The sequence below is a fragment of the Lissotriton helveticus genome, chromosome 5_1 (assembly GCF_964261635.1).
Source record: "Lissotriton helveticus chromosome 5_1, aLisHel1.1, whole genome shotgun sequence".
Taxonomy (NCBI): domain Eukaryota; kingdom Metazoa; phylum Chordata; class Amphibia; order Caudata; family Salamandridae; genus Lissotriton; species Lissotriton helveticus.
The window spans coordinates 100,408,177-100,433,075 of record NC_136065.1 but is presented as its reverse complement, the minus strand read 5'-3'; the positions used below and the strand labels follow the sequence as shown (position 1 = coordinate 100,433,075).

At 47.1% G+C, this 24,899-nt stretch overlaps 1 protein-coding gene across 1 annotated transcript in view; it reads right to left on the bottom strand.

Annotated features, from left to right (window-relative positions):
- Nucleotides 1–24,899, bottom strand: part of LOC144754219 (E3 ubiquitin-protein ligase TRIM39-like) — a 180,732-nt gene that overhangs the window by 86,640 nt on the left and 69,193 nt on the right. The window contains exons 2-3 of the mRNA XM_078641806.1: nt 10,491–10,586; nt 4,947–5,177 (exon numbers count right to left, since the gene is read on the bottom strand). Coding sequence (XP_078497932.1) covers nt 4,947–5,177; nt 10,491–10,586 — 327 coding nt within the window. The remainder of the gene's footprint in view (nt 1–4,946; nt 5,178–10,490; nt 10,587–24,899) is intronic.

Genomic DNA, 24,899 nt, shown 5'->3' with positions numbered 1-24,899 from the left:
AGGAATGAGATGATCCAGTCCAAGGCTTTTCCTTGTATGCCGATGTTGCTGAGGCGTTGTATAAGGGTGCTGTGGCAGACTGTGTCGAAAGCGGCGGAGAGGTCGAGTAGAATGAGGGCCACAGTTTGTCCTTTGTCTAGTAGTGTTCGGATGTCGTAAGTCGCAGCGATGAGGGCGGTTTCGGTGCTGTGTTTGGCTCGAAACCCGGATTGAGATGGATCGAGGGAGTTGTTGGATTCAAGGAAGGCGGCGAGTTGGCTATTGACGGCTTTCTCAATGACTTTGGCCGGGAATGGGAGGAGGGATATGGGTCAGTAGTTTTTAAGTTCCGAGGGGTCTGCTGTGGGTTTCTTCAGAAGGGCGCTGAGTTCGGCGTGTTTCCAGCTATCTGGAAAGGTGGCAGAGTTGAACGAGCAGTTGATGACGTCACGGAGATGGGGTGCGATGATGGAGTCAGCTTTGTTGAAGATGTAGTGGGGCAGGGGTCGGTTGGCGAGCCAGAGTGGATTGAGTTCATTAGGCGGGAGGTGTCTTCAGTGGTGATTGGGTTCCAGTTGCTAAGGTTGTTAGTAGACGGAGTGGGAACAGAGGGGGATGGGGGGGCTGGGGGCATTCACGAAGCTGTTGTGGATGTCGGCAATTTTGTTGTAGAAGAAGGAGGATAGCGCATCACAGAGGTCTTGGGAGGGAGTGATGTCGTTAGATGCTGCGGTGGGGTGGTGAATTCTTTGACGATGTTGAAGAGTTCCTTGCTGTTGTGAGAGTTGTTGTCGAGTCGATCCTTGAATGCTGATTTCTTTGCGGATCGAATCAGTTGATGGTGTTTGCAGGTGGCAGCCTTGAGGGTGGCCATGTTGTCGGGGGTTGGGTTTTTTCTCCATGTTTTCTCCAGGGTGCGGCATAGCTTCTTGGATTTTTTAAGGTCATCGTTGAACCAGGGAGCCTTTTTGCTGGCTGATTTGATCTGGTGCTTTTTCAGGGGTGCTAGTTCGTCAGCACTGTGGGTGATCCATAGCTTGAGATTGGTGGCCGCTTGGTTTGGGTCCAGTGAGAGGGTGGGAGGGTTTTGGTTTAGCGATGTGAGGAGTTGGTCGGAGGTGATTTTGTTCCAGTTTCTCCGAGGAATGGGTTGTGGGCGGATGTGGTTCAGGGTGGTTTTGTAGCTGAAGTGAACACAGCTGTGGTCCGTCCAGTGGAGAGCTGTGATGCGGTCGAAGGAGATATGCTTGCTGGAAGTGAAGATAGGGTTGAGTGTGTGTCCGGCTGCATGGGTGGGGGTATCAACAAGTTGTTTGAGTCCGAGGTTGGCCAGGTTGTCCAGAAGGGTGGTGGTGTTGCTGTCATGTTTGTTTTCAAGGTGGTAGTTGAGGTCTCCTAAAAGAATGTAGTTCTCGGAGGCGAGGGCATGTGGGCTGACGAAGTCCGTGATGTCATCGCTGATTTGAGTGCGGGTACCAGGAGGCCTGTAGATGAGGGTGCCTCTAAGTGTGGTCCTGGGGTCGGTGTGGATCTGGAAGTGGAGATGTTTGGCGGTTGCAAGATTATCGTCGGAGCTGGTCGTGATTTTGATGGTGTTTCTGTGGATGATGGCGATGCCTCCTCCTGTTTGATTGATGCGGTCTTTTCGGATAATCTTGTAAGCGTCCGGTATGGCTATGGCGATGTCGGGTGCTGATGATGTGTTCATCCATGTTTCTGTGAGGAAGGCGATGTCCGGTGACGCAGTGTCGAGTAGGTCCCAGAGTTCAATTGCGTGTCTGTGGACCGCCCGGGTGTTAAGCAGGATGCACTTCAGGTGGTTAGAGACGGAGCTGTGTGTGGAGGGAGTGGGTTTGGTGAGGGTCCTGAAGCAGTTGAGCTTGCAGGAGAGGCAGGCGAATGGGCCGTGAGTACGTCCTGGGGTGGCTTCGTAGCATTGTGGTGCGCGTCCGGGGTTGAGGGCGAGGAGAGTTGCGGCATCATATGTGACTCTAGTGGGTTGGGAACGGCGGGGACCAGGGGGACAGGCGCTGGGCGCGGTCCAGGCGCGGACGGGCGCAGACGGGCTTACCTTTGGCGCACCTTCGGCGCGACCGATGCGCGTGGACGCTGCGCGTTGATTCATCTGGCATAAATGGATAGTGGAGGGGCGGAGCGTGGGAGGGTCAGCTGGGAGGCGGGATCGGGGAGGGGACACGGGCAAAAGTAAATACACACTAAAATGGCCGCCCGGTAATAAATCGAAACTGGGGCACAGCCGGAGTTCGAGATAATGTAAGGTTGCTACAAAGTATCCCAAAACGCTTCGCATGCAATTATATCAGCCGCTATGCAATTCGTAGATATACTAGAAATATAATACAGGCAAAACAATACCAAGCACTTGCTGGTATATTACGACTCCATTATTAGCACACATAGGGCAGTCTCAGCAGCACAGAATATTATGAATCCATCACTAGAACACATAGGGAGGTCTCAGCAGCACTGGTCAGTATATTATGAATCCATCATTAGAAAGGAGAGCTACTGTTGAACTAACCTGAACTAACCTGTATATTTATATGGGTTACTGACATGCATGAATGCATCACAATACGTTGAACTGACTTTTATATTGGGATGAGTTCCTGGTGTGCATGTAACACCATAGGCCAAACGTACCTTTATACTGGCATATGTGCAATACCGTAGCCTGAACTGACCTTTATATTGGGATGGGCCACTGACATGCATGCATCACCGCAGGCTAAACTGACCTTTATACTGGGATCGGTTATTGACACGCATGCATCACCGCAGGCTGAACTGACCTTTATACCGGGATGGGTCACTGACATGCATGTAACACTGCAGGAAGAACCAACCTGTATATTGGGATGGGTGAGTGGCATCTCTGTGACACTGTAAGCAGAATACACCAGGATATTGTGAAAGTGCCATTAGCCTGAAGGAGTCCTGTAGGCAAAACCAACCTGCAAGGATGCGCCAAACTGAACTTGGAGATAAAACTTCCACTTTTGGCCAGGAGTGGCATTTGTGTATTATTATTAAAGCAATTACAACTAAGCTGGAAGTTATGGTCTACAAATCTGCTACTAAAATCTTTGCTTTTTATGGGTGTTAATGTTTTGGTCCTGCATCCAGACACAAACTTTATCTTAAATTCAGATTCAAAATTAAAGATATAAAAGAGGCTGCGAGGTCCCTTCGGAACATCCAGGCGGCTGGGCCAGGTGGCCTTCTGGGAAAGCGGTGCAAGGAACTCCCAGTGCGTTTGGTCCATTACCTGTAAATGTCATGAAAGGTCAGAACAACAGGTCAGGAGCCATCACCATAGAATGACACAAGAAGGCCTCTTCTGTAAGAAGCAAAAACCTCTTGAATTATAGGTCTTTCTGCCCCATTTTGTCCTGTAAATCTTTTTAATGAAACAACATTTTACATTTTTATCTGCATGGGTGGTGGCTTGAGCCCCAAACTTGGACCCGAGGCAACATGGATTCATTGTGTGGGAAGGGCTGCACAAACACTTATCTATCATTTTCCTAGAAACAGAAATGGCATCTGAAAATGTGTTTAGGGTAAACTTGTTAAGTGAAATAGCTTTCTGTACAAACATTGACAGGCCATGGTCATGATCAACAAATTCAATTTAGATTCTTTCAGAATTGGCGATGGAACCAGACAGGGATGCTCCCCATCATCGCCACCTAAAACCCCTTGCATGGAGCTATTTCTCAGGAAGCTACTTGGCTGTGAACTAATCAACCTATCTGAGGAGATCATCACTGTTAAGGTGACAATGCATGACCATGATAAGGGGGTTTATATCAGGACTCATGCTACGCAATATTGGTGAGGAATTTGGTTACAGTTAAGGGTATTAAGAAAATCCAGTTATAAATTAAATTTGTCTTGCTATGGGCAGCAATTTAGGGAAATTAGTTTCACACATTCAGTGATATAACAGAGGGCAACTCGTAGTCATGGGTAGTCAATGCCCTTCACTTAAGGCCATATGTAGGCTACCATGATCTTGCGGTTTCATTAATTTTGTGGTCCCACATGGCAAATATTAGGTCTTTGTGCAAATGTATACACACCTTTTAGTTACTTGCCCATTTTTGTGCCCACTTTGTTTTTTATGCAGCAATATCTGCCTTAATCTGGGGGCAGAAAACTCCAGTGAGCTTACCGTTACCCATTCTAAACGCCCAATTATGTGGCTCACTGTTCACCCTAACAAGAGGTTTGTGTAAGTGAAAATATAGGACCACCTTCATTAGGAGAAATTTAAGCGCTGAAGAGCAGAAATGTTTTAAAACTTCTGAAACAAGGGAGAAAGGTGGTTTCCCTCCCAGTCTCTCAGATTTTGCTTCTCGTAATGTTATCTATTTTTATCTTGTTTTATCACATTTTGCTCCTTGGTCTCCATATGTAAAAATAACTAGTCTTTATATTGAGATGGGTGTGTTAAAAGTCACTGGAATCTCCCGTCATCAACTAGGTTAATGCTTCACCAACACCAAAGCTCTCCACTAGACAGGAACATAAGCCGGCAATGATCCACCCAACGGGCGTTAGGCACCTAAGGCTCGGTGTTCCAAAGTCAGGGAGGAACCACTGGAATAGAGCGGGGGGTTGGGGGGAGGTTACGGCTCTGTCCAAGGGTGAAATAACCCATTAAACATGGAAAGTGAATGTAACAATGGGTTATAGAAACGTATGTGATACTGTAGGAAGTCACATTAAATTCCCCAGTCTGTATATTGTATTCGGCTCACAAACAAAAGGGGGCAGTGTAAATAACCCTCCATCTGTATGTTTTGGGCGGCTGTCATAGTGCATGGGGTCCCTGTGCATTGAACCCGTCAGGAAATCGTATATTACATTCACGCATTTAACCCTGCATGCAAAGTATGAATATATCTACTCATCCTTGAATTCATCAAACTATATCTCACCTTCAGGAGTTCCCACACTGGCTCCTCACACTTCTTTTCGATCTCTGTTATCAGGGCATTGAGAGAGGTGATTTGATTGGAGAGTCTAGTGATATTTGCATTTTCCACCATGGTGATTTTCTTCTCCATCTCCTCCAGTCTTCTGTGTAGTGTTTGCTCATTTTCTTTCAGCAGCTGCCGCAGTTTCTCATACTGAGATTCCATTTTCTGCTTCTCAGTTCTTAACTTCTCCTGTCGGGAGCAAAGAAATGCTGGTTAGATATTAAGAAGCTTCATACAGGCCCTGCCATCCTTAGGTTGGGAGTGTTGAGGGGGAGGGTCAGGTTCTTTCAAACGTCAGAACACTAACATGCTTTTCCTCATTTCTGAACGGCAGTCTCTCCAAGTACCTTCACTTCTACCATCTTACATCCTTCTCACACTCTTTCCCTCTCCCCACAGACACCTCACGGACCTCAGAGAGGTCAGAATTTTTAAAGCTGCAGAGAAGCTCGATCCATGGAGAGGGCGCAAGGAAGAGAACCCACCTCAGGCAGAGACAGTCGAAGACCAGGGCCGGACTGGAACAGAAACCGGCCCTGGCAAACTGCTCAGCCGCTCCCCCCTCCCCCGGTGAGGGGGAGGGCAGTGCTGCAGAGCAGTTTGCGAAGGCCGGTTTCGGCCGATTTTGTGCAGGGGCCAATATTAATGTAAATGTAAATGTTTGTATTTTATATAGCGCACTTCTACCCGGAGGCCTCGTAGCGCTGTATTCATACCGCTGCGGAACCCATCCTGGCTTTCCTGTGAAATGTCCACTCCTGGGCACCCCCAAGGCTGAAGCCAGGCATCCACAGCGCTGCTGGGGCCGTTGTGGAGATTAAGCAAGCTATTGCCCAGAGTCACAGAGTGGGACCCATGATTAGACTAGGCACCGAGGCGAGAATTATCAGGTCCGGGGAAATTGAGCCCAAGACCCGCCGAGGCGGGAATCGAACCCTGGTCCCGGGCCAGACCTCTGCATCAGGGTCTGCCGCTCTAACCATTGAGCCACACTTCTCCACCCTTGGTAACAAAAACGGCCGCCCACAGGCCAAAAACCGGCCCCCACCCTAGCAGCCCACCGGGGACATGCCCGGCGCCTGCTATGGCCAGTCCGGCCCTGTCAAAGACCCAGAGACAGGCTGAGCAGAGAGACTGGCTGAAGACAAGCGTGACTGACACGTGAACATGTAAATGAGGTGGAGCCCGGAACATTCAGCACTTGGGATGGAGACAGGTGATTTGAGAATGTGAAGAATAACCCCATGTTGCCGGGACACTGAATATGCAGAAGACATTGTGGCATTAACCTACTATGTCCCTCATTTAGAGGGATGAGGTGGGTAATTTCACACTCAAAATTATACCAGTATCAAGTATTCCGATGTGCATTTGAGAATTACCAGATGTATCAAAGTTACCGCACCAGTTTCTGTAGGTATATCACAATTTCCTATAGATGATGGGCGAGGAGGTAGGTTAGACATCTCATCCTATCCTAGGATAGGAGGATGTGAGTTTTCAGGTGAGGTGCATTCACCTCAGCAGGAATAGGAGGGTTTCAGCACTGGAGAGAGGTAGGTCTCTCTGGTGTCACCATGAAATACTGTAGAGTAAGATATGTCTCCAGTCCTGGTAGAGGCTTATGTCCTCTATGTGTCACTAGCAAATTGTGCTCCTCTGATGTGTCAGTATTATATAGGGATTGTCCTCTTGAGCTGTGTCACTATTATACAGGAAGAGGGTGGTGCTCCTATGATGTGTCAGTAGTATACAGGTAAAGGGATGTGCTCCTGTGCTCTGTCTAGTATGCTGGTAGAGGGTTTGTATGATAAGGCCCTTTTTGTACGGTCACCCTCACACTTTTTCCTCGAATGCTGATGGTTTGGACTCCCGACAGTCCACTGGAACCTGCTAACCAGGCCCCAGTGCCAGTGTTCTCTCTCTAAAACATGATGCATGTGAATTGGTAACCCCGATTAGCAAGAACTTTAACCCCCTTATAAGTCCTTGATAAGTGGTACCCCAAGTACACTGGACATGGGAATTAAAGGGATCACCAGGGCTTGAAGCACTGATTGTGCTACCCAGAGTGGCCCAAGTAAACAGATGACAGGAGTCTTGGCATTGCAGACTGCATGAGCAGAGTCAACTTCTCCACCTTGACTTTGCCCTCATCGTGAGTGGCAAGGTCACACCACTATTTTTAATATATGCCAGTCACCCCTAACGTAGGCCACCTAAGCCCAGGAGGAAGAGTGCATTATATTAAAGGTGTGAATATGTAAGTGCAAGCTTATATGTCCCTAAAGTAGCCTCCTTCCATTAGGAGCTACTATAAGATTTAGGATAACATGGGCTGGCACTTGGGCATTCCAAGGACGTCAGCTCCATTATAGTCCCACTGAAAAGCGTCATGTTTGGTATCAAACAACTTGTCTCATCAAACCCGACTTTTTCCTAATGTAGGATTTAATGTAACATGCACTCTGGTGGCTACCTTAGAGGTTGCCCTCCTGGTTGCTCCATCCTCTCCTGTGCCCTGGCTGACAGACTACGTTTACTACTACCGAAGACAGGAAACTGACCCCCTGCCAAGAGGTGTGAATGTTCCCAAGAGTCAGAAACGAAGACCTGCCTGGGCGGGAGGTGTCACCCCCCAAACCTAGTGCCCAGACATGTGCCTGCCGCTACCTAACATCAGAACTGCCCCAGGAAGAACCTCCATCAACGTTGCTGTGAAAGCACTGATCCGACCTGTAAGACCACAACTGTCACAGATGAGCTGTGCAGGCCTCCTGAACTGATTATCACCAGCAGTCCTTGGCCTGAGTAAAGCTGCCGCTACAGCTCCACACAACTGGAGCTGCTACCAAACAGGTCAGTCGAGCCTGTGTGCCAATGCCATCAAAGCCATAACCCCATCAAAGAGGCAGGGACAAATCTACAATCTGATCAATTTGTCCCCTTAAACTCGTTGAGGCAAAAGCGATTGAACTGATCTACACATGATCCGGTTCGGTGAGCTAGAGCAAACTGCACCTGTGCTTGAATAAGGCCCATGCCTATGTGGCATCCCGTGGACCGTAGACATTAAAACTCAGAGAGGGAAGAGGGCACCAGAGGGCGTGTATTGCCTTATTGGAGATTGTACAATGCCACTATGTAATTGTGGCTTTATTGAACTGTTTGATATTTCGTGTTTCTGTGAACTCAAAGGTTTTTCTTTCAAACTAAAATCTAGCAATGGGCCAGACATAAAATTATCGTGCCTGTTGGTCGACTGTTGAGTTCTGAGTACTTGCCCCGCACTCTATCTTTATGAGAAGCTTTTGACTGCTCGATCTCACTATCCTGAGAGTCCATTTCAGAAAGAGAAGTCTCTCGCCCACCCTCCAAAGCCATAAGGACAGCCCCCTGGACACAAGAAGCAAATAGCCTCAACCGCCATGATTGGGGATCACTAACCTGTTCACCGCCCCTCCCCCCAATGCGGTCTGACTGTGCAAAAGGAGTGCAGAGCTGTGATCTGGTGCAGTGCTTTGCAGCAATAAATGGGCACTCAGGTGAGAATACAATCAGGCAGCATAGCGACAAGTGAGGTACTAACTACTACAGAACGAAGAGTGTACTTTAGGAAAAGCACTTCACAAAAATTGTGGAAGAGCTTAGCAAATACCATGAGATGTGTATGACAATGACACCTTATTTAACTTTAATCACCACAGACACACCTGATGAACTCTTGGGGTAATTCCCCCACGGCGCGGGGTGGGGTCGCGGTGCTGCTGTGCTTGTGACGAGCCCAGCTCGTTATGAGTCACAGTAGAGCTCTGCTCAGGACGAACTGGGCTCGTCACGACTCCGCCCACTGATTAATTCTCCCGCACAGGCGAGGAATCAATCGCCCGTGGGCGGACCGTGGCAGTTATGACGAGCCCAGCTCGTCATGAGCACAGCTCTAATTGACTCATGACAAGCTGGGCTCGTCATGAGCATGGATGGGGTTAAATATCACAACCGTGGAGTCTGAGTGGTGATAAATGTGCGCTATTGCCGGTCCATTTCAGGATAGTCCTTTCTTCCAGTTTGAGGCAGAGCAATGTGTCTTAGTTCTCTTGGGGTGCTATGTTTGGCTATGAGCCATCTTGAAACAGCAGTTTAATGAAGGCATAAAATAGGACACATGGAACTGTGGCCTATATATATATATAATATAATACAGTTTCAGAAAAACCTTGGAACAAGGATTGAGCTGAACAGATAAGTCTGAGGTCAGTGACCAAAGCAGAGTTGTGCCCATGTTTTCAGAGTTAGAAAGGCCTAAGCCCTGAAGAAGGGAAATGTCTTAGCCACAAAACATGTAAAAACTTAAAAGGCATTTGATTTAAAACGAATGAACTATTTGTAGGTAAGATTCACTATAGAAATGCCTTTACTTTGAAACAGAAGATTCCGTGGAACTTGTGCACTCTACAAGGTAAAATATTTCCATGACCTGTCAGTTTCTCAGTACCCACAGGTTTGTCGGAAGTGGTGGCGTTGGATATACCATTCATATGACTAGGTCAAGGGTCACCAGCTCCACACCCTAGAAAGAAACTCATCAACACAATGTTGGAGATTCCGTGATCAATTTAGTATCTAGATCAGTGGCTCTTAACATATGGACTTCTGTGTACCCCCCAATTAACCATTACTGTACAGATGCACACACACACACACACACACACACGTATAGATGCTTGTACAAAATTGCAGATTGAGGTCTCCAGAAGTACACAATACTTCACATGCACACCTAGATGCAAATCAATAACCTCAGAGATTTACAACTCCAGACCCATGCAAACACAAACGTACAGAGGCGCGCACACACACAGATGCACTCATGTATTTGTACACTTACAAATAACACCAGACCTTGTGACATGCAAACTTACCAGACATTCACATATGGAAGTACAAACTCGCAGCCAAAAAATTCAGACTAAAGCATATACATCCTCCAAACACACATGCACACAAAAGTGCACAAGCATTGGCAGCTTATGTGGCTCAAAAAACATACATACACACACAAACTCCCCATGCCCACGAAAATACACAACTATAGAGATACACAGGCATGCATGCACTCCCACAGACTACTCCAGAACCATCCATACGTAAAACGCATACTTTACCACGTAAGTATGAACATGTACACACAGACTGGTATATACTCGCTGCCAGATAATGCCACACATGTACATACATATACTAATGTACACTATTTAAGTCTGTAAGTATTATGTTCTAGTGAGCATAGTAATTTTTATTTGTGTTTATTAAGACACACCCTTGGCTGACGATTTCAGCCCCAGTGTCCAACAGCAGTGGCTCTGTTTACCTAGTGTGTAACACGACCCGGTCTGTAGGGGGTCTCATCGACGTTTGTGTGTCTTGAACTTTAAGAGGTGCACAGAAGTACATGGACAAATACAGACATGTATATCCAGAGCATTCACTGCAGCCACTCACCCTCAGGGTTCTACATTGTTCCTCATCCTTGACTTTAGACTCCAGAATATATTCTTCCTCTTTCTTCAGAAGACGCAGCCACTCTTGAAGTTTTACCTGCAGGGGTGAGAGTGCAAGGGGTGAGAGAGTGCAAGGACCCAGGACCACCTCGCCTTCAGGAAGCAGCTCAAGACCTGGCTATTCGAGCAGTAGCGGACCCCCCCCCCCCCCCTCCCCTAGCGCCTTGAGACCCCCCGGGTGAGTAGTGCGCTATACAAATGCTTTGTTTGATTGATTGATTGATAGATAGATCGGTAGAGTGTGGTCTAACTTACGAAACAAAATCATTACAGTACCAAACATACCTGTCCAGACTGTAAGTACCAGCGCCACAAATCCAGACTAAGTACCAGCCCCACATAGCAAGGCTGTACTCACCAGCCACACATACAGACTGTATACATCAGTTGTACATATCCAGACTGTAAGTACCAGCCCTTAGTATGACAGTCAAGGACACAGACCAGGGGTGTCATCTAGTTGGACCTTTTCTGATCTGGAAGGACTAGGCCAGAATTCCTGCTCCAGGTAAACTAGCTTCATCACTGGAACTTACTCCTACTTGATAAAGACCTTAGTCTTTAACCCATAATAACATTAAGACGTGCACTACTTTAAACAATTTTCAAAGCACTAAGTAAAAGTATCTATCACTATAGGCTTGGCAGTGGTCAGCCCAATATAAACTGGGAAACACTCACTTTGCCATATGACGAAGGGGTTTAGCAGCATCAGACTCGGAGCTGTAATACTACTGTGCACAGGCACAGCATAAGCACTTCTGGATACACCCCCTGCCATATATGGCCCACTTAGCAATTAAGTGAGACATAGCATATCAATACCCTTGAGTGCCCTGACTGGGAGGGCGCCTCAATTGGGCCGGAATGAATTGAACTCAGTCAAGAATGCACGACTGGGGGAGGAGCTACGCTACGAATCAAGATGGCCGCGTAAGCTCCCGGCTCCGCCGACCTCCACCAGCAACTCGATTATCCTGTCTTTAATCCTGACCTTACACCTGATTTCCTGGTTTATGAAGGTCTACTGCGTCCAAGGGTGCAATCCCGAGATTTCTACCTCATCGGCTGACGAAGATACGCCGTGTTTCCATTCTCGGCCTAACATCGTGTGGAAGCCGGGGCCTCGATTTCTAGACTACCCGAGTCAGAGTTGAACAACATCGGCCGTGAGACCTGGACTGAGCCCGGTCTCCCGAAGAGTGCCTGAATTGTTGACTTTTTGTGACGATCCTTTCGACGATCTACACCCGGGACACACTATCGTGCCACGCCGGCTGCTGTGGTGGGGGCCCGGTGCCCGGAGACCTTGCTGCCCCCTCGGGGTCGACGGGCTGGGGTCCTCTCCGACGGCCAAGGTGTGTTCTGTAAGACGAGGAGCGCCCATTATTTGTTATCAGATTTGCGTGGCCTGCGACTCCGGAGCAGCCGGCCTCCGGGGTTCAAGTCCGGCTCTGTCGCCTATTGAGAGGGGATGGAGCGGACGGAGGGCACGCCATCGCTACAGGCCGTTGTGGCCGCCATTGGGGCGCTCCATTCGCACACAGTCGCTGTGTTCCGGACACTGATGGTGAAAGTGGACAGTATCCTGAAACCTGAGGACGACACCTCGTTTAGTTTCCAGCTAGAGATGGTACCAGCGGTGCATTGCATATCAGAGGTCGAGGTCCCCGTGCATAACCTGGAATTCATGAACCTTGACGGTCCCCTATTACCGGCAAGCCAGCCCGTGCTTCTCGCTAGCGTCTTTTGCCTGACCCTGCTGCCGCCTAACACATCTGCAGACGGTCTACCATGTGGCTACGAGTTCCTTGGTGATGGTTTTGGGTACTCGCTGTTTGTCAGGCTTTAACAAAAGGATACACGAAGAACTGCACGGGAACTGAGATGCTAGCTTCCCAATCCCACCATAAGCAACGACCCAGAGCTTACATTAAATAAGTCTCCAAACCATTACTCCTGGGGGAAGGGGAAAAATGGATAAAAGAAAAAATAAACAAACAAGAAGAGATCCTCTTGAATGGCTCCGCCGACAGTCCGACCTGCAGACCTTCTCTGACTTGAAACCTGTGGGGAAATTACAACAACCTTAACTATATACCTATTGCCTTCTCTATACCCTGTTCTATAACTTCCTTAACTCCTACCTACCATTAGCTGTCAAGAGTTTTGCCCTCTCTTCTATTAGGTAAGGTTCAGTAAACTTCTGTATTTCTTTTCAGTTTGCTTCCTTCCTGCAAATTACAAGACACAATATTATTTTATCTTTTCTCATCCTAGTCCTAACCTTAATCTTCTCTCCTTATACTCTTTCTACTCACTTCCTATTTACTTTCCTGGTCTGCAATTCTGGTGTCTCGCTCTCTCAGTCTTCTTATGCTTTTCCCAGCAACCTTTGTGGGCTAAATCTCAGATCTCCAATACTGTATTCTCCTATATTTCACTAAAGTCCTCTACCACATATTATTTCAATTTTCAGCATATGCAGTCGAGCTGTGATATCTCCACTTGAATTACGTAAGTATTCCTTTGATTCAATTGATACTTTTATCGAGTTTCAACAGGTAAGATAAATGTCACTTAACTCCGTTCTGTTTACTTTCCTCACAGAACCAAGTCTGACTAGATTCAGCTGACGTCGGGAAACTGCTGTCTGACTCTTTTCCTCTCAGCTGACTGAAACCATCGACTCCTCTCCTCAGAACCGGAATTCACAGTTGATTTTCTACTCCGGTCAGAACTCACGGAAGGCTTCTTTCCTCGAAAAGCCGCTGCGTAACTAAGATTACCAAAACACGTGCCTTAGTAATGCGCGAGACTCAGGAAACAGAAACTGTTAACTAAACTATTTTCTCTGCTCCGTTAAACTTCTAAACACATTTCTCGCTCCGAAACTCTAATGCGCTTCCGCTTGGGGCAACGCCGCTGGTGAAGTGCGCAGTTCTGAATAATCACGCGCATCACCTGGCCTCGGCTTCTAAGGATCTTAAAAGCTAGACTGCTGACCGTGGTTTAAGCCAGCGGCCATCTTGAGGTTCCGATTTCTCACCTTTTCGGACCAAGTCAGTGTCTTTATCTTCAACCTAGCCAGGCGATGTTGTGCCTGAGAGATTATCGCAATTTGCGGATCATGGGTTCTGACAGTACCCCCCAACAATGTAGATTCTCTCTCCCTTGGTTTAGTGGGGAAGCGTCGATGAAATGAACTTACTAGTCTAGGAGCATGTACATTCTCTGCTTGTTCCCAAGATCGCTCCTCCGGACCGTATCCCTTCCAATCAATGAGATAGAACAATGTTCCTTTCACACTTTTGGAATCCAGAATTTCCTTAACCTCATACTCAGTTCCTGTTTCTAGATGGATGGGTCTTGGTGGTAGAGTTTTCCGCAAATCGATTGGGGCCTTCTTCAATAATGAGACATGGAAAACTGGGTGAATCTTTAGTTTGGGCGGTAAGATCAATCTATAGGATACCCGATTTATCTGTTCCTCTACTGGGTAAGGACCAATAAAACGAGGCCGAAACTTTCGGTTCCCTTTCAACCTCAAATTCTTGGTGCTTAACCACACGTGATCTCCCTTCTCTAGTTTTGGACCCTCTCGTCTCTTCCGATCAGCATAGTCTTTATATTTTTCTTTTGCTTTCTGTAGACTATCTATGGCCTCCTGATGAATCTGCTCTAAATGGGATGTCATATCCTGAACTGCTGGAACTAACAAATCTACCTGTCTAAGAGTTGAATTTGGGTTCCTTCCATAATTCATATAGAAGGAGAAATCTGTAGACACATTTTTAGCATTATTGTGGGCGAACTCTGCTGCCCACAAGTAATCTACCCAGTCCCCTTCCTGCTTCAGAAGAAACAGTCGTGGTACTGCTCTAATTCTTGATTCACTCTTTCCGTTTGACCATCGTTCTCGGGATGATAGCTAGTGGAGTATCTTACTTCAGTTCCTAAACTCAACATAAATGATTTCCAAAAATGAGAAATGAACTGGGTACCTCTGTCTGTGACTATAATTTTAGGGATGCCATGTATCTTTACTATGTTTGTGCAAAAATGTGAAGCTAGCTGCTTAGCTGATGGAATTCCCTTCAGGGCTGTGATATGTGTCATTTTTGAAAAAGAATCTACCACTACCAAGATAGTATCGTAGCCCTTGCTAAGTGGTAACTCAGTGATAAGGTCCATAGTAACTGTGTGCCAAGGGTAGGGTGGTGTAGGCAAAGGTTGTAGTAAACCTTTTGGGGCTTGCCGTTCAGATTTCCCCTGCGCACAAATCTCACAGGTCTTAACATAGTTCTCAATATCCTTGTTCATCTCTGGCCACCAGTAATGTCGCCTTATTAACTCCTTGGTCTTTGCTTCTCCCTTATGCCCTGCCAATCTTGCATCAGGATTTTCTTGCATGACCTGTAATTGCAGTTCCTTGGTAGGGATATACAAACTTTCCTGAAAATAAGGGAGTTGGCTAACAATTTTTCTTCCTTCTTTTTCTCTTGCCCAAGCTTCCATTTCTTCTGGTGTCATTGTCTCTGAAATACTGGTTTCCAGACCTATAGAAGTTGTTGTACCAATGATTTTCTCTCTAGGGATGATGGATTGATTTTCCGAGGGCATTTTTTGATTCTCCGTGCTAATTCTGGACAAGGCGTCCGCCTTTCCGTTCGGAGCTCCGGGCCGGAAGGTAATTACAAAGTCATAGTCGGCGAAATACAACGACCACCTTAACTGCCGGGGAGTCAAGGTCCGAGCAGTCTTTAAAAATTTCAAATTTCGGTGGTCTGTAAAGACGGTCACTTGATGTTGGGCTCCCATGAGATAGTGTCTCCACTCCTTAAAAGCGTCTTTTATCGCTAACAATTCCTTTTCCGTGATGGTGTAGTTGTACTCTGCCGGAGATAATTTCCTTGACCTGTAGGCCACCGGGTGCAATTGTCCAGTCACCTTATCACGCTGAGATAGGATTCCACCTACAGCTTGGTCTGAGGCGTCGGTTTCCACATAAAAGGGTTCAGTTGGATCTGCATGTTGAAGAACCGGAGCTGTAGTGAAATCTTGCTTCAACGCAGTAAAAGCCTCCTCTGCTTCTTGGTTCCAATTGAATTGAGTACCCTTCCTCAGAAGTTTGGTAAGTGGCAATATCTTGTGAGAAAATTATTTGATAAACCTGCGGTAGAAGTTTGCGAATCCTATGAAGCTTTGGACCTCTTTTACACTCTTTGGCGACTTCCAATTTACCACTGCTTCGATCTTCCGCTGATCCATGAGGATTCCGGTTGGCGAAATGATGAAACCCAAGAATTCTACTTGAGTCACGTTAAAAGCGCATTTCTCCAGCTTTACAAACAATCTGTTTTCTTTTAACCTTCTCAAGACACCCTTGACCTGTTCCGTGTGGTTTTTCTCGTCTGCAGAATAAATTAAAATGTCGTCAATGTAGACAATGACACATTGGTCTATGAAGTCTTTCAGCACATCATTAATGAAATGTTGAAATGCCGCTGGGGCATTACATAACCCATAGGGCATAACTTGGTATTCGAACAGTCCAAAACGGGTTCGAAAGGCCGTCTTCCACTCGTCACCCTCTCTCATCCTGACCAAGTGGTAAGCTCCCCTCAAATCGAGCTTCGTATATATGCGAGCACCTTTTACCTGATCAAGCAATACCGATATCAGGGGTAACGGATACCGGTTCTTCTTTGTGATCTTATTAATGGATCTATAGTCTATACAGGTTCTCCGGTCTCCCTCCTTCTTCGGCACAAAGAATAAGGGCGATGAAACCGGAGATTGAGAAGGTCTAATAAATCCATTAGCTAGGTATTTGTCCAGGTATTCTTTGAGATGACGATGTTCTTTCTCAGTCAACGCATACAACCGACTACAAGGTAGATTGGATCCGGGTTCGATTTCTATCTTGCAGTCATAGTCTCTGTGTGGGGGCAATTGTTCGGCTTCCATTTCGTTGAACACCTCATGGAACTCTACATACTCTTTTGGGACTTCTTGAGCGTTAATTACACATATTGAATTTTCCAACTGACATAGGGAATGAGATGGACTGGCCTTAACCTCCAATTCTCCTTCCGTTTGACCAAAACAGTTATCCAAACAGTATTTCGAATCCATCTTAATCGTTCGATTGCTCCAATTTATCGTAGGATTGTGCTCGGTGAGCCAGGGGAGACCTAAAATCAATTCAAACTGGGGAGCATCTATCAAGTTGAACTGAATCCTTTCATCGTGTCCACAATCTAAAACTAGATGGATTATTTCCGTGTGACTAATTATGGGACCGGATGACAGGTTCGTTCCATCCACAGCTCGGACTGGTTCACTCTTGCTTTTCATTATTGCCTGGATTCCTACTTTACGTGCAAACCTCAAATCGCAAAAGTTCCCTGTTGCGCCAGAGTCTATCATCACCGACACCCTTGGTAAGGTTTCATTCCTGAACTTCACTTCCATTGATAGAATTAGATGAGGAGCTGCTGATTGAAGGGTATTGGCCACTCGATGTTCATCTGGAGTCTTTTCTAGAATCGCACCCACCTGTTCGACCCCTCTAACAGGCAGTGCAGCTAGTTTTCCTTCGGCTTATAATAATTTTTTGGCTTCTTTGGACAGTTCCTGACAAAATGGCCCCCTCCTCCGCAGTATATACACAGATTACCTGACCTTCTCCTTTCCTTCTCATTTTTGGACAGAGGTCCTCGGATTGTTCCAATCTGCATTGGTTCTACTCCTGGGGGAACTTTGTTATTTCGACTAGTCTCAGATCGGGCCCGATCAAACCTTGGAACTGTCGATCGGTATTCCCTTCTTCTTTCACCTTTTCTTTCCCCTTGTCGGAAGTCTAGTTCTAATACAAGATCTATCAACGCAGATATCTCGGTAGGTCTATTGGGAATTCCTGCCAGGGCGTCTTTTAATTCGTCTTTTAAGCCGCAATAGAACATTGCTGTTCGCTTGCTCTCAGGCCAGTTCGTCTCTACTACCAGCTTGTTGAACTGGGCAATGTAACCAACCAGATCTCGATTTCCTTGCTTTAAATCAAGCAGTTCGTTGTCAACTACTTGTGAAATTCTTCTTCTGTCGAATATTCTCAAAAACTCTTCCTTGAATTCCTCATAATTTCTTAGTATCGAGTCATTTCTGGTGATGAGTGGCAAAGACCAGGCTGCTGCATCCCCGCTCAAATATGACAAGGCGAATGAGACCTTGGATTGTGCGTCAGGGAAAATTGAAGGGCGACACATGTAATGTAGGGAACACTGAGTTATAAAAACCTGCGCCTTTTGTGGGTCCCCACTAAATCGCTCTGGAGTTGCCAAGGGTATAACGGGGGACAAAGAATGGATCACCTGAGTGGTCATCTTACTTGTACTATCTGACAAGGGGTTCTGGGTTTCCTGTCCTGAGCTAAAGGGCTGCCTAAGTCTGTGTGCAAGTTCAGCTGTCTCTTTTCTTGAACTCACAACTTCCAATCTTAAGTTTTGATTTTCCTCTCTGACTGCACTCAACTCCTTCTGTATTGTACCTAAGATCACTCCTAAACTCTGTAGGTCTATTCCTTCTGCCATCTCAGTTCAGGTGCAAGGTGCAACTTGGGCACTTCACTCTGTCAGGCTTTAACAAAAGGATACACGAAGAACTGCACGGGAACTGAGATGCTAGCTTCCCAATACCACCATAAGCAACGACCCAGAGCTTACATTAAATAAGTCTCCAAACCATTACTCCTGGGGGAAGGGGAAAAATGGATAAAAGAAAAAATAAACAAACAAGAAGAGATCCTCTTGAATGGCTCCGCCGTCAGTCCGACCTGCAGACCTTCTCTGACTTGAAACCTGTGGGGAAATTACAACAACCTTAACTATATACCTATTGCCTTCTCTATACCCTGTTCTATAACTTCCTTAACTCCTACCTACCATTAGCTGTCAAGAGTTTTGCCCTCTCTTCTATTAGGTAAGGTTCAGTAAACTTCTGTATTTCTTTTCAGTTGGCTTCCTTCCTGCAAATTACAAGACACAATATTATTTTATCTTTTCTCATCCTAGTCCTAACCTTAATCTTCTCTCCTTATACTCTTTCTACTCACTTCCTATTTACTTTCCTGGTCTGTAATTCTGGTGTCTCGCTCTCAGTCTTCTTATGCTTTTCCCAGCAACCTTTGTGGGCTAAATCTCAGATCTCCAATACTGTATTCTCCTATATTTCACTAAAGTCCTCTACCACATATTATTTCAATTTTCAGCATATGCAGTCGAGCTGTGATATCTCCACTTGAATTACTTAAGTATTCCTTTGATTCAATTGATACTTTTATCGAGTTTCAACAGGTAAGATAAATGTCACTTATCTCCGTTCTGTTTACTTTCCTCACAGAACCAAGTCTGACTAGATTCAGCTGACGTCGGGAAACAGCTGACCGAAACCATCGACTCCTCTCCTCAGAACCGGAATTCACAGTTGATTTTCTACTCCGGTCAGAACTCACGGAAGGCTTCTTTCCTCGAAAAGCCGCTGCGTAACTAAGATTACCAAAACACGCGCCTTAGTAATGCGCGAGACTCAGGAAACAGAAACTGTTAACTAAACTATTTTCTCTGCTCCGTTAAACTTCTAAACACATTTCTCGCTCCGAAACTCTAATGCGCTTCCGCTTGGGGCAACGCCGCTGGTGAAGTGCGCAGTTCTGAATAATCACGCGCATCACCTGGCCTCGGCTTCTAAGGATCTTAAAAGCTAGACTGCTGACCGTGGTTTAAGCCAGCGGCCATCTTGAGGTTCCGATTTCTCACCTTTTCGGACCAAGTCAGTGTCTTTATCTTCAACCTAGCCAGGCGATGTTGTGCCTGAGAGATTATCGCAATTTGCGGATCATGGGTTCTGACACTGTTCTTAGACGCCTTCCCTCGTTCGAGCCGTGAACTTTTATCCTGTCTTCGATCCTCCTCTGCTGAAAATAGTTTTTATGGACGCTTTGCCTTTTCCATCAAAATGGCGGCTCGAGTGGCAAAGACTCTTCTGACGGACCGTACTGGCCAGGGCTGAACTTTATCGCTGGGATCCGATATAATAGCTTTTCGCAATGCCGGGGTTGTGCCTATATTGTGATGGGAATTGGGTGGTTGTTGTTTATCCTCCCCTGACTGGTTTGTCTACTTGGTGAATATTGATTTTACCATGTCTCCGGGTGGTCGCTGTTGGCGGGGGATATGGGAGACCGGGAGTGTGTTTGCTTTCTCCTCCTCCGCTTTCTCTTTTTCCTTCCTTTAGGGTAGTTCTTGGGCGACAGGCACGCTGCTAGTGGAGTTAGGCCGTAGCCATTGCAGGGGTGCAGGGTGGGGGGTTAGGGGTTGGGTTTTTTATTTTGCCTTTCTTTTGTTCTATGGCCCCTTTTGTCTTTTCTTTTCCTTCTACGAGAGATGGGCTGTTTATCTTTCACAAATCCTTTATTGTCCGCGTGTCTTCGCTGGCTTAATTATCCTGTAACATTGTGGACGAGGTCGCGCGGGTGGGATTGATTCATAGATTGCTTATTTCCTTTTTCCGTTATGTATACCCGTGATGGGCCTTACTTCCTACAGTGATTATTGTTTATATATTTCCCCCGCCTAGCCCATATTCTTTATTTCACTGCGAAACACCTGATGTTTGTATTGCCTACTCTGGTCTTACTGTTAAAATAAAAAAAAAAAAAAAAAGAATGCACAACTGGCCGATCGGTGCTTGTCACGATGAGGAGGAGCAGCAAGATGGCAGACTGACGCCACCAGGGAACACAGGCAGTCTGACCGGTCCTCGCAAACTCCTCGCACTCGCTAAGGATATTGATCAGAATGTTGCACTGACGAGGTGAAAACTCCGCCGCATGGAAGCAGAGCATAAAAGTTTTGAAAACTAATTAAAACAAATGGAACAATACAGCTGAGTACCTGGATACATAGTGGACATCTTTACATTGGCTTTCTCGTCTCCTGACTGGGAGGAGATCAGCAATTGTTTGGGAATCATTGGCTTGTGATACCAGTGCTAGAATTGCAATGGCTCCACCGAGGGTATCAGTGAGATTGACTCGCGCATGCAGGCAACCACCTCTTCTGCAGTGTTTAACCGGACTAACTCCCGCTGCCACTGAGGAGGATAATGCCGCTGAAGAAACATCAGAGGCAGCGGCGCCACCGAGATCCCGTGGGGACAATGCCTCGAAAGTCTGTAAGCCTATACTTCGACTATTACAATCAGGGAGAGCAGCCGAGCTCCTGGCAACAAACAGCTCTACTGAGAACGCCAGTAGTAATGAAATTGCTGGCATTTTATCGGAGGCTATCCCTGGGCAAGAAATTTGCATGGCTAAAACTTCTACTGTGCTAGAAAATGGCGCAACTGCCTCAGAGCACACGCTAGAGTCCGGTGTTCAACAATCAAAGGTTGCTGGCTGCCCTGAAAGCGATCTAGTGTTGTCAGATAATACGATTGCACAGATAGCAGTGAATGAGAAACACAGAGCAGAGCTAGTGAATTGGGCAAGAAAAATGTACAGGGAGGGCTGTACGCTTGCAGTATTGCTAACACGGTTAACACTGTTAACAATGTCAATATGCCCAGCAATGAGGGCTCAGCTACAGAGGACTCAGCGTATGAGCAGGTGATCGGGTTGGCTGATCGTAACCTTATACTTCAATCTCACCTCTTAATTTGGCACTCTCCTTCCCCCCCCCCCCTCGCCCCGAACGATCGTTTTGATAAAGAAACGGGCTAGGAGTCACAATCCTCTCCATATTTATCGACGGATGAAAGTGAGATACCCTGAGAACTGTCATAGTGTGCTACAAACGCCTTCACCTCCCTCTAATAAAACCAAGGTAAAAAAGAACATGGAAACAACGTCTAAAAACACCTAAGACTGTTCCTAAAAAGGGAAATACAAAAACAACATATCTCAAAGGCAATAAGAAAACGCCAATTAGGTCTGATCAACAATATACAGCTACTTTACGAAATAAAGATGTATTAACGAACACCTCCCTACGTCGCTGGGTTCAAACGAAAGGTGGGGTCAAGTCAATAATTTCTCGTCTATTGGGGGACAGTCCAACAGAGACAGTCCAGAGCAAAGAAATTGTGTCGGAAGACTTGGATAAAGGTATTTCTACTGTGTCTGCTGTGTCTGGAATGACGGGAATCTCTGGACCTGTTCTCTCAGGACCAGCCATCTAATTCTGACTCAATAAACTCATCAATTGAGCAGTTATCTGATCACGTAGAACCATTACTTGCTTTGAATCTAAAAGATCAAAGGCAAGAAGTTCAGGAGCACTATGCCCAGCTTAGAACTGACAATCATGGCATTCTACAGGCATTGCCGGCAGTGACACTCAAGGTTGGCACACTTGTTAGTGATATTGCAGAACTTCAGCCGCGGGTGGTGGATACTGAGGAGGCTACAGCACAGACGGTGGATTTGACTCAATCCCATGATACTTCTATTACAGCACTACAACTTAAGGTCGAGGGCTTAGAGAACCACCAACGTCGGTGTTGGACCCGGCCTTGCGGCGTGTTTCGCCCCTGCTCCTCCTCACCCTGTTTAGCGTAGCCCTGCACCCTGAGTTCCCTGCGCAGCACCCTGTCAGTGTAGCCTGCACCACGAGCCCTGGTCGTCCTGCTCCACGTACGGCCAGACCCCGTAACCGACGACCAGCCCCCCTTATCCCGTCCCACTCCCGGCTCCGAGCTCCTAACCTTGCATGCCCCACAAGGCCTGGCAGCAATTTTCCCTTCCCGAGATCCCTGACTCCCTGGGCCTAGCGTGACCCCAGCCCCAGCGAAACCCAGACTCCAAAGGCGCGCCAGTCCCGGCTGGGGGGTAAGCGCTCCCCGAGTGAGATAAGCCAGGGAGTTTCGATGGCACCTCCGGCCTCCCCTGAGAAACTGGTCTCTTTCACACCTTTGGCCTCCCCTGGTGGGCCAGTTTCGATTGCACCTCTGGCCTCCCCGAGTGCTGGCTCCAGGCCTGCTGGGCATCTGGGAATTCCCGGACGCATCTTCCAAAGAGATCAAAGAGCAACCCGCCGGACCTCGCCAACGACCCGCCCCCAAGGCATGAGACCTCCGCCTGCGAGGGTCCGGACATCAAAGGGCCCATGGACTATATCAAGGGCCGCCCCACAACTAGCGGGCAGTTGTATCTTGGACTTGAAGCCCTGCTGATCTGATCGGGGCTGACCCTGAAAAGAACTCAACCTTGCATCGCTGAGCCCTGCTGACGCTGTCGCGGCTCCTTCTTCGCAACAAGGAACTGAACCACCTGAGCCCTTCAGACGCTGTCGCGGCTCGAGCTGAACCCATAACCATCGGAGCCCTGCTGACGCTGTCGCGGCTCGTCCTCTCTAAGACCTCGGAGCCCTGCTGACGCGGGCGCGGCCCAAGCTGAACTTGTAACCATCGGAGCCCTGCTGACGCTGTTGCGGCTCGTCCTCTCTAAGACCTCGGAGCGGCTCGAGCTTGAACTTGTGCCCACCTGAGCCCTGCTGACGCTGTCGCGGCTCCTCACGAACTTCTCCGGATCGAGCCCTGCTGACCTCGACGCGGCTCGGAGTACTCTGGTCCGGCTGGACCAGCGAGACCACCATCACGACCCGAGCCGACTCGACGTGAGTGAAGCAACCAGTACGACCATCATCTCCCGTATCCCCCGAGGATTGAGAGCTGTGCGTAGGGTACGCCTTGTACTGTGTGGTTCTGAAAATTCGGAATTCATATAATCGTTCTGAACTCGACAATTAAAACTTCATCGAAGTTTCACGAATTTGGTATCAAAAGACCGAGAATGACGAGCACAACATGTACATGTATTTTCAGCACATTTAGGTAACGAGTTCGCCTCGAAATCGTCATTTGCGTTCTGAACCCTTGGCTTCCATTTATGTGTTGCCCTTTACATAGGCCTTAATCCAGCTAAATTGTATTCCACAAGGACACATACTCCTTAACTGACTTTTCTTTGACCTATACAAGTTAGAACCATTGCCCCAGGCCGAACTCGTTAAGTCAGTTCCCCGCCCAGTGGCCGAACAAGATATCATCAGGGCTCAACAAGCCATAAAACCATTCCAGCGCGCAAACCTGCCCTATCTCGCTCACATCTTTCTCTGCTCCTTTGCTTCACTTACTTTATGATGGGGAGGTGCCCGTTTTTATTGGGGGTCCAGCGATATCTGATGAAATGTTGGGCCTTGCGAATGATTTGTTATGGGCAAGCACGACGTGAAATATGTACATGTCATCATGACTCTGCTTTTCTTTTGTAACCAAAACCTGTAAATGATAAATTGCAAATTCGAAGAATGTTTGCCTAAAGCCGAATATTCTGTATAAAGAGAGAAGCCTGACTTTGTAAATTGCGGCAGTCTCCTGAGAACATACTTCCTGTGTGTTGTACTTCTAGGACACTTGTTACCTTGGTTGCAACCAATAAAGCGATCTTTGAATTCACCTAGAAGACTCTGAGTTTCTGTAGGTCTGAATCAGGAAGGACTCGAGGTCTCCGGGTGTGTCCCCTGGCACCGCTGGGTTACCGGTTCTTATGAGAACCCAGTACCTCAGTTGGCGCCCAACGTGGGGCGATTCCAGTGGTACCAGTCAGCCAGAAGATCGTGAGGAGCTTCGTGTGAAAATTCCGGAGGACGGCCAACCACTTCATCGACCCCTGCATGTCGACGTGGTCCGAAGGTCTTTGTTGCGAGGTTCCCCGCTTCCCGACGGCTACTAGGACTGCTGCCCTGGCTATCGCCCTGATTTGGACCCTTGAAGTTTGGTATAGCGAAACACTAAGACGAGTCTTCTGGTGACGTCAACGATATTTCAGTTAAGTATAAGTGGAGCGTCTCCCAGTCTTTAGTTGGTCTTAGTTTTTGGGTATCCTTTGGGATAGTTTTGTTGGTACTTGCAAGCACTAAAACCGAAGGACTTGTGTATTCACGAGAAATATCGTAATCGATAATCCTTTCGAAGTTTGGAACTAGACTAGAGAGCGAAGATGCCTAGTCTTAGACTTGGAGATTTGTTTTGTCTTGGTGGTAATAATAGGGACTCCCGATTGGAGGACTCCTGTCCGGTTCCTCCAGTTAGAACTCCGACTTACGAGCTATATGTGAAGCATGGGGTAGGCCCCATCACTTACAACAAAGTATGGATTAAATACACCAGAAAAGATGGTGTTCTAAAATGGCCCCAATACGGTAGCTTTGATACCGAAATCTTAGACAACCTTGAAGTAAAACTGTTTAAAAAGAAAGCCCGGCCGGCGATGTTTGACTCTTTCCGCCTA